A 17,116-nucleotide genomic window follows, 5' to 3' on the forward strand; every position below is an offset into this window, starting at 1 on the left:
AACTGTACCTGCTTCTCTGGTCATGTCGGGGTAGTCGAAGAGTTAACTGTACCTGCTTCTCTGGCCATGTCGGGGTAGTCGAAGAGTTAACTGTACCTGCTGCTTCCCTGGTCATGTCGGGGTAGTCGAAGAGTTAAATGTACCTGCTTCCCTGGCCATGTCGGGGTAGTCGAAGAGTTAACTGTACCTGCTGCTTCCCTGGCCATGTCGGGGTAGTCGAAGAGTTCTGTATCGTTAGTGGCTTAGCTTGGCATCACTACTGCACTATCTCGCGTACGTGCACGCGTACTGAATAAACCACAAATGTACCTCTAATACCAGTATTAGTCTGACCACACCCCTCATCAGCTTACCTTCATAAGCAGGTGTGTGGTCACCTGCTCTCCTCCTTCTCGCTTTCACCACAAGGAAGAAGTGCCTCGGTAGATCCCCACACTTGACACCATGATGGAAGAAATTGGATTAGGAACAGCTTGGGAAACAAGGATACGTTGACATCATATCTTTATTTTCTCTCTCACTATTTTCGAGAAAATACGGCGATATTGTCTTCGTACTGGAGTGTCTAGAAGATGATGATCATTCTAAAAACCCTCCACCGGTTTTCGTATTGGGAGCACGCCGCTGCATGCTTCTCAACTGCAGTTCCTTGCTGTGTTTGTTGGGGTGAAACCTGTCAGGCCACAGCTGAACTGTCGGACATGCCGCTGTTGTGAGGAGCGGTGCGTTCCAGGTTGGGTGAGTAGTGTTTGCTGGCGGGCTCCACTTGTCTGTTAGTGCTATGGGGGCTACTTGACAAAGTTTATGGAAACCGGCCCCAGGCTAGGGTCCTTTGTTTAGCCGCCTAGGCGACAGAAGGCCTTGGTCTGGAGACCATTATAGTTTTAACTAGTGGGCCGCGACCATTGACACTGGTGATCCCTGTGTGTTCTGGACGAGTGGATTCTCTCTGTCACCGTGTTAAGACCCCATCTTTCATATCCAAATGAGAGTATTCCTTCACGAGGGGATATGTGCATGTAATGTGCGATAGCGGCAGATTCATGTTCGAAGTCAGCTACACAGGCCAGTTGGTACTGTGCTGATTCCGCCGGATGTTCACCGTTGTGAAGCGGTGTTGACGTCTTGTTTTCTCTTTTCTCTTAAAAAGTGAGGAGAGGTTCAGAACGGCGGCCTGTCTGGGTGAGTGTTATGTCATTGTTTACATGTTCATAGCTTACGGTTAGCCAGTCAGCTGTTAACTGCTGCGTTAGCCTGCTGGATCGCTGCATGGCCTGCTTAAGGCCTACTGTTAGCCAGTCAGCTGTTAGCTGCGGGGCTAGCATGTCGTGGTCGCTGGGTAAACGTTAGCTTGCTGCTAGGGCCATGGCTGGCGCGGGGTAGCTTAAGCTTCTCGCGCGCCGCCGGAGCTCGCTTCTGATCGCCGTTGGCTTGATGCTATTCTGTTGAACGTGCTTTGATTTTAACATGTTTTACACTCTTGACCGCGACGTCATCCTTGACAGGGGATGTTTCGTCGACCCTGCCCTGAGCCTGGACGGGGATTGCGTCAACAAAGAGGACTGTAGCGACTGGTCGGAGCGGCGACGCTGCCCGGATCGAACAACACAGGTCGGCTGTGTTCTACGGTGTCTTGTGACTGCACTTCGCTGATCTGCGTTCCGGGTAGGTACGGGGTTGGCCAGACCTCATAACACGTCTTCTGGTTTTACTTTGCTAAATGTATTGTGAATAACGGTGTTTTTTCCCAAAACGTGTGTTGTCGCAATGCATTTAGGATACGTTGCGGGTTATGTGTGAGCTGTTTTTGTCACTGGCAGTTAGCTTCTCCGTGCAGATCGTGATGTATTGATCTGGTTGTTGTGTGAGAAACATCATGGTGTTTATGTGTACCGTGTACTCACTACTAAGGCAACTAACCTATGAAGCTATGCTTGGTGACAAGTGAGTAAAAGAATGTTCTTTCTCAGACTGTAATGACAATGAACAGTGTGTTCACACATTAACAGGTTTTCCTGTTTTAACTGGCCGTATTGAGGGTAAAATAGGAGGATTGTGTTTTCCCCCCCGGTTCCCTGGGGACTTTATCACCTCCTATCAGACATGTTGTGCATTAATTGTGTCTTTTGTGTGGTAGGGATACGATGTAACTCTTAGCTTGATTGCTGAGGTTGTGCTAAATCTGCTGGAGAAACTTATTTCCTAAAGGGAAATTGGTTTGGTTGCTGTCATGTGTGCTTAGCAAGGCCTGTGGTCGATACTAATCAAGAATGATGTATTCTCTCATTGTGAAAAAAACGGCGTTCCTCTGTTGAGTGTTTTTGCCATTTTTTGTAGGTGATGATGGGTTGTGTGTGTCATGTGACCTACAACTGGGTTGTACTGGCCACAGAAGCACATGTGTATGTTGGACCGGGGTTCTTAGAGCCCTCTCTATTCTGTGTTTTTCCTTAGTAAAAATCAGATAGCAGGTTAGCTCATGCGCTGTGTGGAGCTGTGAAACGCTTCATAGAGCTGACTATGACTGTGTCATATTCTCTTTTTGTCGTTACGTCGTATCATGGGTGTGGGGTCGTAAAGGGGTGAACTGGTAACCTTTCCTCTCCCCATTGTTCTGTCGGTCAGGGGTACACCCCCTGTCCTTCAAGGTTCCCGTCACGTGGCGGTTCGGCACGTTACGGGGGGGGGGGGGGGGGGGGGGAAGGAGTTCCTGGTCCCACGGCCTGGTATATTGGGCGTGTGCACCGCAGGAATTCCCCCGCCATAGAGTACGTCACCGTGCGCGTCTCTGTTGGTAGGACTTCCGTGTGCTGTTCAGGTCCATGTGATGGATCTGTTTTCAGGGGGGGTGGTCAGGGCTCCTCCTCACCAAGCGCCTATTCAGGCCTTCTGTGAGTTCGGACTCCTTCTTCCATGTGAGGAAGCCTCCATCAGAGTACAGAGCCTTCCTCCTCAGATTGTCAAAGTGAGTGGACCCTCTAGAAGGGTCCTTTTCTATTGTATGTATATTCGATTCAATTCGTTTGTTGAGTGTGTATGGGTTCAGTGCCTCTTCCCCGGAGGCCCTAAAACCAGTTTTTTACATGGCTCAAGGTGCAATATATTCTTTTCAATCTGTACAGCTCGCGTGGGAAGTCTCTCTGGGGATCCCCGTCTCTTTCCTATGGGAGGGTGGTGGGATGTAAAAATGTGAAAAAATTTTACCCCGGCTGTGTAGACTGGGATACATACTGTTGATGCTTCCTTCTTTCTATTCCAGAAGTGTTGGAGTTAGGGAGTGTCACACCCCTCTTGTCGTTCCCCTGGGCGCCTTGGGGATTCAATGACAGGTCTAAATAGCCTGTTCATTGATGGGGGTGTGTCCCGACGCACGTATAGTGCTAGCTCGCTGTAAACAGGCGATTGACTGGCACGCCTTGGTTGCTTGTGGTTGAAACAGCGTTTTTATAAAGCAACTGAGATGGGGGTTTTTCCTCTTCCGACGACCACATCCCATGACCTGGGTGGGTTGTCGACGGATTCTCGTTCATGTCTGGGGGATGATGACGGGATGGATCTGAACATATGTAGTGGGGTCTCACGCCCTTGGGGTGGGCCACCAGGCGCGGTTCGTCCGAACGTCTGGGTGGCGCCTTCTTTTCATGTTAAGATCAACACGCATATCTGCCCTTCTCCTGGAGTAGGCATGTCGGCGTGGTTAGGGCACGGGACTGGTTCTGGTCACGCTGGTCCAGATCAGTTGAACCCGTTGTCCGCCGGGGATGCAGATCTGCTGTTCTGGTACCCTGAGGGACTTGGGCTTTTTTCAGGGGGAAAAATGCCAGGTCGGTCTGGGTGTCACAGGGTTAAGCGCTATGGAGACCCTGGTTGGGTATGTTTTTACTCAGCACTGTCGTCATGGCTTACAGCCATGCCATTCTGTACGCGCTCGATCTCGTCGGATCTCGGCCGCTACACAGGTTGGTCCTGGTTAGTACTTGGTTGGGAGACCGCCGGGGAATACCAGGTACGGTGTGCTTAGGGGCTGGTTCTCCATTATTTTTCGCTCCTCTCTCACGCATGGCGAAGAGGGGCCTGTGGGGGTGGTTTTTTGACCTCCTCTGGTGACCCTGTGCTTCCCGTACCGCCAGGCCCGGTCCGAAGTGATGTTTGCGACCCGTAGGCCTGGGTTAACCCTTTTTGGAAACTGAAACACTTGTACTGCGGTATAGCCGGTGTATGCCCGCAGGTGTGTTTTGGAGTTTTTTCTTGGGGGGTTATAGGAACAACCACCGCATTGGGTAACACCGAGGTGGTTGATTCCCTGGTGTGTTGGAGCAGTGTCAACTCCCGGGTTCACCGTTTGAGGGTGCCCCTGCACGTTCATGACGTCTGCCAATCGTGTCAGCCTTCTCTGCCTCGACCCCTCTGGGTGGGGGTTTTTAAATGGAGGCTTGGTCATGCAACACCGCCAGCTTACGCTCCTTCCGCCGGGGCGGCTGTGTTCAGCTGTCCCCTCTGGCGCCTGTCTCGTCCGCAGTCTCCAGGCTAGGGTTAACAGCCTGTTGCCTGGTTTTTCCCCGGTGCGCTGCCTGCTTCCGTTGGTTAACCTTTTTGTGTGCTTACGGCCATGCTGACTGCCTGTTCTGCAGGGTCAGTGTGCCAGGCGGTGTACTATTGGGGGGACGGGGCCCGCTCGGCTTACGGCCATACCAACCTGAACACGCCCGATCTCGTCCGATCTCGGAAGCTAAGCAGGTTCTGGCCTGGTTAGTACTTGGATGGGATTCCGCCTGGGAATACCAGGTGCAGTAACTGAGGGGCCTTTGTCCGAATACGCTGGCGATGTGGGGGGCGGGGCACTGCGTGCCCACCTGGTGGGGTCTTGATGCTGGCATCATGGACTTCTCCGGGCCCCCATTCCAGGGAGTCCAGTCCTTTTGGTGGGTCTGGGTCTTCCTTCGCGCTCCGCTGCTACGGCCTTGCCACGGGGTTGGGTTTGCCCTTGGCCCCGTGATTCTGGGGGCAGTAACGAGGTTGTTCCTCCGTTCGTTCCCGGGTGGCATGCGGGTTGTGCGTGTGTGTAGTCGTGGGGTCAAGCCACGGTCTGCTCACCCTGTGCGTTAAGTTGCTTGAGTGCCTCTTCGCACGGTCGGGTCCGTCGCCTTCCCGTGAAGCCTCTAATAGGGGGGATACCCTCCATTAGGGGGGGTCGGGGGGGCTCGGCCCTCCCTGTTCTGATGGTTTTGGGGGGCTGTCAGCGGGGTGTATTTGTCAGCCAAGTGGCTCCGCTTGGCCTCCCTTGTGCAGTAGTGATGCCAAGCTAAGCCACTAACGATACAGAACGATAGGTTATGACTATAACCAAGTTCTGTTAGTTAGGGGCGATGCTTGGCATCAGACGGCCGCTGCAGCCCTTGTCCTCACCTTGTGGTGAAAGCTTGGGAAGGAGGAGAGCAGGTGACCACACACCTGCTTATGAAGGTAAGCTGATGAGGGGTGTGGTCAGACTAATACTGGTATTAGAGGTACATTTGTGGTTTATTCAGTACGCGTGCACGTACGCGAGATAGTGCAGTAGTGATGCCAAGCATCGCCCCTAACTAACAGAACTTGGTTATAGTCATAACCTAACGTTAACTGTACCTGCTGCTTCTCTGGTCATGTCGGGGTAGTCGAAGAGTTAACTGTACCTGCTTCCCTGGCCATGTCGGGGTAGTCGAAGAGTTAACTGTACCTGCTTCCCTGGCCATGTCGGGGTAGTCGAAGAGTTAACTGTACCTGCTTCCCTGGCCATGTCGGGGTAGTCGAAGAGTTAACTGTAGCTGCTGCTTCTCTGGCCATGTCGGGGTAGTCGAAGAGTTAACTGTAGCTGCTTCTCTGGCCATGTCGGGGTAGTCGAAGAGTTAACTGTACCTGCTTCCCTGGCCATGTCGGGGTAGTCGAAGAGTTAACTGTACCTGCTTCCCTGGCCATGTCGGGGTAGTCGAAGAGTTAACTGTACCTGCTTCTCTGGTCATGTCGGGGTAGTCGAAGAGTTAACTGTAGCTGCTTCCCTGGCCATGTCGGGGTAGTCGAAGAGTTAACTGTAGCTGCTTCTCTGGCCATGTCGGGGTAGTCGAAGAGTTAACTGTAGCTGCTTCTCTGGCCATGTCGGGGTAGTCGAAGAGTTAACTGTACCTGCTTCCCTGGCCATGTCGGGGTAGTCGAAGAGTTAACTGTAGCTGCTTCTCTGGTCATGTCGGGGTAGTCGAAGAGTTAACTGTACCTGCTGCTTCCCTGGCCATGTCGGGGTAGTCGAAGAGTTAACTGTACCTGCTTCCCTGGCCATGTCGGGGTAGTCGAAGAGTTAACTGTAGCTGCTTCCCTGGCCATGTCGGGGTAGTCGAAGAGTTAACTGTACCTGCTTCCCTGGCCATGTCGGGGTAGTCGAAGAGTTAACTGTACCTGCTTCCCTGGCCATGTCGGGGTAGTCGAAGAGTTAACTGTACCTGCTTCTCTGGTCATGTCGGGGTAGTCGAAGAGTTAACTGTAGCTGCTTCCCTGGCCATGTCGGGGTAGTCGAAGAGTTAAATGTACCCGCTTCCCTGGCCATGTCGGGGGAGTCGAAGAGTTAACTGTAGCTGCTTCTCTGGTCATGTCGGGGTAGTCGAAGAGTTAACTGTACCTGCTTCCCTGGCCATGTCGGGGTAGTCGAAGAGTTAAATGTACCCGCTTCCCTGGCCATGTCGGGGTAGTCGAAGAGTTAACTGTAGCTGCTTCTCTGGTCATGTCGGGGTAGTCGAAGAGTTAACTGTACCTGCTTCTCTGGCCATGTCGGGGTAGTCGAAGAGTTAACTGTACCTGCTGCTTCCCTGGCCATGTCGGGGTAGTCGAAGAGTTAACTGTACCTGCTGCTTCTCTGGCCATGTCGGGGTAGTCGAAGAGTTAACTGTACCTGCTGCTTCTCTGGCCATGTCGGGGTAGTCGAAGAGTTAACTGTACCTGCTGCTTCCCTGGCCATGTCGGGGTAGTCGAAGAGTTAACTGTACCTGCTTCCCTGGCCATGTCGGGGTAGTCGAAGAGTTAACTGTACCTGCTTCTCTGGTCATGTCGGGGTAGTCGAAGAGTTAACTGTACCTGCTTCTCTGGTCATGTCGGGGTAGTCGAAGAGTTAACTGTACCTGCTGCTTCTCTGGCCATGTCGGGGTAGTCGAAGAGTTAACTGTACCTGCTGCTTCTCTGGCCATGTCGGGGTAGTCGAAGAGTTAACTGTACCTGCTGCTTCCCTGGCCATGTCGGGGTAGTCGAAGAGTTAACTGTAGCTGCTTCCCTGGCCATGTCGGGGTAGTCGAAGAGTTAACTGTACCTGCTGCTTCTCTGGCCATGTCGGGGTAGTCGAAGAGTTAACTGTACCTGCTGCTTCTCTGGCCATGTCGGGGTAGTCGAAGAGTTAACTGTACCTGCTTCTCTGGCCATGTCGGGGTAGTCGAAGAGTTAACTGTACCTGCTGCTTCCCTGGCCATGTCGGGGTAGTCGAAGAGTTAACTGTACCTGCTTCTCTGGCCATGTCGGGGTAGTCGAAGAGTTAACTGTACACGCTTCTGGTTCGAGCCCCGCGCTCCACATTGCTTTCAGTTTAGCTGGTCGTTCATACTAATACACATTGGCCGTATTAGGGGGTGGGAAACTGATGGGTGGGGATCGGGCGTTGTGGACAGCGACTCCTACAGGTCGGTTGGTGCGCCTGCGCAGTAGAATCAGGAAGTGTCGGGGGCAGCGTGAGCCTCCCACGCGTTACTCCTCACCACTGAGAGATCGAGCTGCGCAGGTGAAAAGATGCGACTGCTGTTACCTCAAGTACCGGAGGGGACTTGTGCTCTGTATGACTTAGTCCACATTGCAGCCGGCTTGTGGGAGGCAAGAAACAGCGTTCGTGACGGGGGAGGGTTGAATTGGATGATACGAAATTGGGATGGGAGAAAAATATAGAAAATGGGAGAAAAAGTGGATAAAAAAAAATTACCTGCTTCCCTGGCCATGTCGGGGTAGTCAAAGTCGTCCCGGACGCCGGGCTTCTCAAACTGCAAGCCAAATACAGAATACACAGGTGAAGAGGGAATTCCCATGGATGTCCTTTCTCATGTATTGTTCCTGACGGTGTGGTTTGTTAGTTAACATTAACTATTGTCTCTTTATTATTAAGGGAACTTAAAGAGGCGTTTCTCCAGCCTTAAGCGTGACTACCGGTATGACAGGTGTACTGTACAATCGTCTTGTGGATCCCAGGTATAGTCACTTGCAGGTTTAGAACTGACAACAGCAGTCAGTGTACTGTATAATAATATAATTGTCAATTTGGATGCAATAGTTCGGACACATTATTGTATGACTTCAAAGTGTGACCGTCAATCAGTGTACAGTCTCCTCCCCTGTCGTATGTATATATTTTCTGTTAGGATCTATGTTTAACCCATTCCCCACCAAAATAGCTGTTCAGCGTTATTGCCCGCCATGCGTTGTCTGCCAATATCGCTGTACAGCGTGTTTCAAGTTCATATTTTCGTCATGGAATTCATATTTCACCCACGGAGCCTTGTCATATGCTGCGGGAGCCATCACAACTCTGCAACGCTTCAATACCGCCACCTGGTGGCCGATCGGCGAGTTGCCAAACCGGAAATGCCCGTTTCAGCTCGGTCCGTCCCCTAATTCCGTCCGGCCACTCGTTTATCGTCCCGGGACTCAATCCACACACCGTGGACATGGATCGTTGCCATAACTCAATAAACAACATGATTTTGGGCGTATATTAGTATTATACAAACCGGAACTGGATCGCCTCGATCCCCACCACATAACTGGGATCTGTTTGTTCCACTCTCATCGCCCAACGGTACGAGGAGACTGACGTGAGTTTCAGCGTTTTTCTTTATCATTTTCGATACAAACTGCTCTGATCAATATATCACCCATACTACATAAATCATTTAACGTCGGTCACGGAATTATAAACGACCCCCCCCCCCCCCTCCGTTCACCCGCAGATGATAAGACATAACGTTTATGTACAGTTGACATTTTTTATATAGCATGGATCGGTATCAAACTGCATTTGATAATCTAATATATGCATTTATGCCTATATCTCACGTTCTATGAAATACTGCAGAAAACGATAAAAACATATTTATACTCAACGGTATTTTCGTATGAATGTGTGAATGAAAAAGTAAAACGTTCCTACATCCTGAACGATAGATAATTGATGTTGAATGGGCCATAGTAATGTCAATTTAGCAATACAATTAAAAAAGTTATAGCCCTGCAAAGAAGGTGAACATCTCCATAGACAAATAGCGCTGGCAGAGAATGGTTTAGGATGATCAAAGTGGTGGCAGAGAATGGGTTAACAGTACTGTATATTTGCATATCGTGTATGTCACAAATGTAACAGTACTGTATATCTGTGTATGTCATGTATGTCATAAATGTCATGATATATCTGTATATCTGTATGTTGTGTATGCCATAAATGTTATGATGAATTGAAAATGGGGGACCCTGATGTAAACAAGACGAAAGTCTTTCTCTGGTCTGCATCCCCTTATTAACAATTGTGTGTATTTGAGCCTCGATCACAGCCGAACATACTCCATCTTTGATCCCGTTACCGAACGCAGATTTCAGCCTAGAATAATGGGATTTATGATCAACCAATGGACATATCGATCTACCAGATTCCGATGACTAATGACGAAATGCTGCCGGCGATCACATGAGCTGACGGTAGGATACTATTCCCCCAAATTACAGCTGGATTGGACATTTTTTTAAAACGCAACGTGATCGATCAGTAATCGGCGTCCCCCGCCGCCCCCATTTCATCCATAGATGCTCTGTAATAGTCCGGATGCTACGCAGTTTGTTTTATTTCATTCGTATATATACAGCAGAAATGGCGTTTGATATAACGTGACTAGCCTTTAGCCTATTATCTAGCTCCCCAGAAAGACTAGGCGAAAATTGCGATAAACCTTATATTCACGGTGCTATAAAATGACAACCAACCGATGGATTTTTATTTTCTTTAAGCCATTATGAAGGCACGGTTTATGCACTCAAGTGACAATGAGAATGGACAGATAGCAATACTATAAAGTATATATATAGCTGTTAGAAAGTACATCGGTTTGTTGACAAAGCGTTGTCCTCCAGCCATATATTACACTGCAAGCCGTGGTCGTCAATGTGTTAAACAGGTCAAGAAGAAACATCACAATAAATCAAGAACAACAACAAAAAACATCATGAAATCCTAAACAACACTCCCAGACATACCCCAGCGAAGGTAAGGAAAAACTCACTAAAAACCTAACAATAGCAAGAAAGAAAAAAAAAGCACCACATGTAATGTGGAGGAGATAAACCTTAGAAGGGCAGTTAAGGGGGGGGGGGGGGGGGGTCTCCCTTCTTGGATGTCGGTGATAGTAGTGGGTTGTCTCTGGGTAACAGTACTGTATATTTGCATATCGTATATGTCACAAATGTAACAGTACTGTATATCTGTATGTCATGTACAGGTATGTCCTGATGAATTGAAAATGGGGGACCCTGATGTAAACAAGACGAAAGTCTTTCAACAAGACGAAAGTCTTTCTCTGGTCTGCATCCCCTTATTAACAATTGTGTGTATTGAGCCGTACTGTATTGTACCCATTCTGCAATCTGTTAATAAAGTTTTCAATCAATCTCATTCAGTGTTGCTATGGATGATCGAATAAAACAGGCGAAATAGTTGGTATGTATGAACATAAACATATACGTGTAATAAAACACAAATATGTACATGCAATAGCAACTGGGGTACATAAGAACATTTTTGAAAGGTTTAAATAGAATAGAGCTAAGAACAACAACAAAAGAGAAAGCATAGGGAGCGCTGATTGATTGATTGATTGATTGATTGATTGATTGATTGATTGATTGAAAACTTTATTAACAGATTGCAGAATGGGGACAATACATTACGGCTCAATACATACAATTGTTAAGGGGATGCAGACCAGAGAAAGACTTTCATCTTGTTTACATCAGGGTCCCCCATTTTCAATTCATCAAGACATTTATGACATACATAGCCAGTACTGTTGCATCTATACATTTATGAAATAGGACAAATACAATTATTAGACTCCAGTGGGACATAGATGTGTACCTACCTACTAAGAAACACTAAATCACAACGACAGCTTAGACTAGTAGGAGGAGAGCACTGCTGCAGACGGGTCTGTATTGATTAGTGAACAGTGCATCCATGACCCCTGGCACACTTAAGCATGGCGAGCATGACGCGTGGTTGATTGAAAACTTTATTGCAGAATGGGTACAGTACAGTTGTTAAGGGGATGCAGACCAGAGAAAGACTTTCGTCTTGTTTACATCAGGGTCCCCTGTTTTAAATTCATCAAGACATACCTGATACAGATAGACAGTACATGGATTTAGTTTGTAGCAAACGCTGCACAGATACAGAATAACAGCTCGTGTATTTGGAATATACAATTTGTATTTTCAATAACTATAGTTTGATGCCATTTCCTATTTGTTAACAATCTTAAACTAGCTAGTAGCTAGTAGTAGCTACCGTAACATGGCTAGTATAATAATAATAACCTGCTGCTTCGTTATTATTAATAAATGCACAGACATGAGTGATGATGCCACGAGATGTTTATGGCTGACAGATATATAATAAAGTGGAGTGAAATACAGAATGGTGTGTTTTGGAGTCGGGTTGTGCAGAATGATCTTCCAAGAGGACTAAGTTAGCAGCAAGCTAAAGCTAACGTTGGCTGTCAGACAGAGACTGTCAACTTCTCGAGACCAGTGTACTAATAATATTAATAATGATGTATATTTACTGTACCTTCGTCATGCCCACGCCGATGACATAGACTCTCTGTGTGTTCTTCTTCTTCTGGGGCGCCATGGTGGCTGCTGTTCTCCAGTGGCTGCTGCAGGGAGACACGGGAGTGAGACACGGGAGTGACGGGAGTGAGTGAGTAGGGTATATCTGCAGAGCCGCAGCCCCAGACAGTGGTTGTTGCCCTGTCACTGCAATAGGGTCCAGCTGCAGCTCCGGAGAGAATCCTCTCACGGGGCAATTTGATTGATTGATTGAAAAGTTTATTAACAGATTGCAGAATGGGTACAGTACAGTACAGCTCAATACATACAATTGTTAAGGGGATGCAGACCAGAGAAAGACTTTCGTCTTGTTTACATCAGGGTCCCCCATTTTCAATTCATATTGACATTTATGACATACATGACATACAGATAGACAGTACTGCTACATCTATACATTTATGACATATCAGATTTGCAAATACAGTACTGTTTGTGATACAAAAGTGTCCAGAAAAAGAGTGTATATACATTTGGCGTAGAAACTGTACATTGGAGGAGGTTGGTGGGGGTGGGGTTGGGTGGGTGGGTGAGGGCTGTACATTGGAGGTGGGGGGGGGGGTGGGGTTGGGTAGGGGACACACACACATTTTACACTGTACATTGGAATACTGACAAAGCCTTACTTGGTCATTTACTGTACAACTAGGTTAGGACATTTGTAGGGGCCAGTTTCGAATTGCAGTCTCACGTAGGTGTTTTTTGAGAGTGTTTTTGAAAGTGGGTAGTGATTCACATTCCTGTACAGCTTTAGGTAGGGCGTTCCACATTGATGTGGCATAATTGCGAAACGTGTTTAGTCCCTTGTTTGAGCCGAATCTGGGTTTTACATGATTTGTGGAGCTCCCTCTGGTGTTGTGATCGTTTTTTGCTAGACGTTCACAGAAAAGTAGCGAAAATAACTGCGTTCTGTTTTATGACAATAACGTAAAAAGAAATGTCTAAAGCAAATTGATTGAAAACGTATTAACAGATTGCAGAATGGGTACAATACAATACGGCTCAATACAAAACAACTGCTAAGAGGATGCAGACCAGAGAAAGACTTTCGTCTTGTTTACATCGGGGTCCCCCATTTTCAATTCATCAGGACATTTATGACATACAAGACATACAGATACAGAACTGTGTAGTAAAAAGAGATCATAAAAAATATATACATCCGAAGGGGAAGAAACTGTACATTGGTAAACAAGACGAAAGTATTTTACTGTACTGTACCCATTCTGCAATCTGTGAATGAATGAAAACTTTATTTAACAGATTGCAGAATGGGTACAATACAGTATGGCTCAATACACACAATTGTTAAGGGGATGCAGACCAGAGAAAGACTTTTGTCTTGTTTCCATCAGGGTCCCCCATTTTCAATTCATATTGACATTTATGACATACACAACATACATGACATTTATGGCATAGGGACATATAGGTGTTTAGTACTGATACATTTGTGACATATGCGGTATCCAAATATACAGTACTGTTACCCCTAGATCCTGACATATATATATGATGGTGAGGAGACTGTACATTTGGAGGGGGTGGGGGTTAATAAAGTTTTCAATCAATTCCTGGCCGCGACCCCATAGATATATATATGCGTGACCATAGATATCTATAGAACACTAGATAGCTTAAGGCGGAGTCACCAGCGTCACTGAACCGCCGCCATCTTGCGCAGGTCAGCCTTGAGTGAGAGTGCACAGAAAAAAATACTCATAACTCGCTGAAATATTGACGGATTTACAAACGGGTTGGTTTGCTATAAACATCAAAGATGTAGTTATGATACTGCATACTTATAATAAAAGAAATTTAAATTAAAGATGTTTTTTTTTACAAACCGCTTAAATCATAGCCACGTTAATAATGCTTGTAATAAACCAAACCGTTTGTAAATCCGTCAATATTTCAGCGAGTTATGAGTATTTTTGTCTGTGCAGCTGAGCTCACTCACTCTCACTCAAGGCTGACCTGCGCAAGATGGCGGCGGTTCAGTGATGTCGCTCTCCATTGGCCGGCAGGCGTGTTGCTTTTTAACAGCGGAGGAGTGCAAGAATGTGACAATTTGACCATGTGACCGCGGCAGCGCGAGAGAGCGGCAATGCGGAAATAGGCTGTCTATTGCCATTCTCTAAGACAAACGCTAACCTTAACCAGCTCCTTAACAGCGCCTAAACTTAACCGTTCTAACCTTAACCAACTCCGAAACAATGCCTAACCTTAACCTTAACCATGCCTAACCTTAACCTTAACCATAGAAAGAATATTGCCATTCTCTAAGACAAACTCTAACCTTAACCAGCTCCTTAACAGCGCCTAAACTTAACCGTTCTAACCTTAACCAACTCCGAAACAATGCCTAACCTTAACCTTAACCATGCTTAACCTTAACCGGCGAAAGAATACACGTTAAAAAAAAATTGATGGGATTCGAACTTGTCAACAACGGACCGCAGGACCGCTGCGCTGCCAGGTGAGCTGAGCTTCGAATGAAAATCATGGCGGATTAGGGCGGTTACATAATGCCGCAAGCTCTGCCGCTCTGCTCTGCGGTTGCCGCGCCTGCCGCGGGGCGTGTCGCAGCCAATCAGGGAAAACGCGGAAGCAACGGCAGCACTCATAAGCAATAGGCGGCCGGCAGCGCGGGCAAGCTATCTAGTGTTCTATATATATATCTATGCTCTCTCCAACTGCACGTCTCAACCGAGCCTGATCAAGGGGGAGGGGCTAAGGCCAATGTGGAGTGACGTCCCCTCTCCGCCAATCAGCGCACGGTTCCCTCTCCGCCAATCAGCGCGCGCTCTCTGTGGCTGCCCCGTGAGAGGAGGATCGCTCCGGAGCTGCAGCTGGACGCTCCTCACTCTGTCAATCAGCCAGCTACCTTTGCTCACACATATCCCACAATGCAACAGCTGAATGGAGATGAAAGGGCACGAATTAAACAATCCGAGAGCGCGCCGGGTCACGTGGTCCAGGACTGGGCATTATGCATGGTTGCATGATAGTGAAAAACGGTCGAATAATACGTTTTTTTTTTTTTTTTTTAGTATCGATATTTTAAGAATAGCCTGATGCCCTATTTTCTATGAGTTGAGTGGATGCGTGACCCATCACATGCACACACTCACTTTAAAACAAACACTCACCTTCTTTACCACATTAGACACTTTAACACCATATTTTCATATATGTATTACAAAAAGATTTCCACTCGCATCCATACGACCTAATCTTTGCATGTTGTTTGCATTGTTTACATTTTGTACTTTAGGACGGCTTTATAACTTTTAACTTGTTTTACTGTATGAAGCACAATCTCAGGGGGCTCATACAGAACCAAGCACTTCACTGTAATGTACATGTACTTTATATGTGACAAATAAAACAACAACTTGAAACTTGAACTTGCGTGACCGTGCGTGCGTGTGTCAGCTGAACTCACCGAAGCAGTTTCCACATGATGGTCCGTCCGTGACTCTGCCTGAAGCCAGGAGATTATAGTAACGATTAGATCAAACTGACCCTTCGATAACCTAAACTTAACTAACGTCAACAAAACTGGTTGCAACAACACGGTTAAATTAACCCTGAAGCCGCTGCTCACAGCGTAGTGGGCAGTGTTTCATTTTCCAATAGTGAGGGATGGGAGGAGGGGTATATTAGTTTTAGAACTGGTATGATCAAAGTCAAAACTTTGCTATCGTGACGACAAGTGACAACAACAAACACTACTGAGCATAATGAATGTACTGTCTGCACACAGTACACCCGCGTCTGAAACTGGCCCCTGTAAATGTCCTAACGCAACCCCCTCCAATGTATACATGTCCTATTAAACCCACACGAGACCCTCCCATCGGACCAAGTAAGGTTTAGTCGATAATCCAATGTACAGTTACACCCCCCCCCCCCCTCCAATGTACAGTTTCTTCATCAAATGTATATACTCTTTTTTAGACTTTTTGTATCACAAACAGTAATTATCTGGTATGTCATAAATGTATAGATGTAGTAGTACTGTCTATCTGTATGTCATGTGTGTCATATATGTTATGATGAATTGAAAATGGGGGACCCTGATGTAAACAAGACGAAAGTCTCTCTGATCTGTATCCCCTTAACAATCGTGTGTATTGAGCTGTACTGTACCCATTCTGCAATCTGTTAATACAATTTTCAATCAATCAATCAATCAATCAATCAATGAGTGCAGTTATGGTTACCAATGTTACAATATAAGGATATAACAACCATTGTTATTTCCCTTGCAGTTGATATTTTTGTACATTTGAGAGGTGAGATTGTGCATGGCATACTATATGCATTAGGGCTGTCAAAGTTAATTTGAATTATTTAAAGCATTAAAATAAATGTATCTAGATTAATCTATGGAGTGAAAAATCTTCAACATTCTGAACTTTCAGCAGTATATTTGCTTGTTCTTCGACTCATGCACCTTTTTGAAAATCATCTGACATGAAGATGGAACACATTTTTGCTGTTAATATGATTTACATTACTGGTAGTTCATACAAGACATTATCGTCCTCTAAGCCAATCTGCACTTTAACATATAGGCCTGGGTTGTTTTTATTTCTGTTAGCGCCGCAGATATAAGAGAGGTCTTTAAAGCTGAGTCAATGTTGATGGTTTTGTTGAACATTTGTATTTCACAGGAGAGAAACTGTATTCAAAGAAAGCTATTTAAAATAGTCTTTGATTCTAAATATACTTTCTTTGTGTTGATTTTACATTCATTCCATGATTTTACTCAAGTAAATATCTGTTACAAGCTTCGGTCTTTTTTTTTTTTTATCCACTTTTTCCTCCCATTTTCTATATTTTTTCTCCCATCCCAATTTCGTATCATCCAATTCAACCCTCCCCCGTCTCGAACGCTGTTTCTTGCCTCCCACAAGCCGGCTGCAATGTGGACTAAGTCATACATAGCACAAGTCCCCTCCGGTACTCGAGGTAACAGCAGTCGCATCTTTTCACCTGCGCAGCTCGATCTCTCAGTGGTGAGGAGTAACGCGTGGGAGGCTCACGCTGCCCCCGACACTTACTGATTCTACTGCGCAGGCGCCAGTGTCGGCGCCATGGGGGGTCATTCGCGGGCCATGCCCCCCCAGATGGCGCACTGTGCCCCTCCAAACGTCATGGGCAATTGTTATAAAAAAAT

At 46.7% G+C, this 17,116-nt stretch overlaps 1 protein-coding gene across 1 annotated transcript in view; it reads right to left on the reverse strand.

The window, feature by feature from the left end:
• scp2a (sterol carrier protein 2a) overlaps positions 1 to 12,014 on the reverse strand; it is a 62,871-nt gene extending 50,857 nt beyond the window's left edge. Inside the window, exons 1-2 of the mRNA XM_084333635.1 lie at positions 11,888 to 12,014; positions 7,985 to 8,042 (exon numbers count right to left, since the gene is read on the reverse strand). Coding sequence (XP_084189761.1) covers positions 7,985 to 8,042; positions 11,888 to 11,950 — 121 coding nt within the window. The 5' untranslated portion in view covers positions 11,951 to 12,014. The remainder of the gene's footprint in view (positions 1 to 7,984; positions 8,043 to 11,887) is intronic.
• Positions 12,015 to 17,116: the final 5,102 nt, after the last annotated feature.

The sequence above is a fragment of the Notolepis coatsorum genome (assembly GCF_963971535.1).
Source record: "Notolepis coatsorum genome assembly, chromosome: 17".
Taxonomy (NCBI): Eukaryota; Metazoa; Chordata; class Actinopteri; order Aulopiformes; family Paralepididae; genus Notolepis; species Notolepis coatsorum.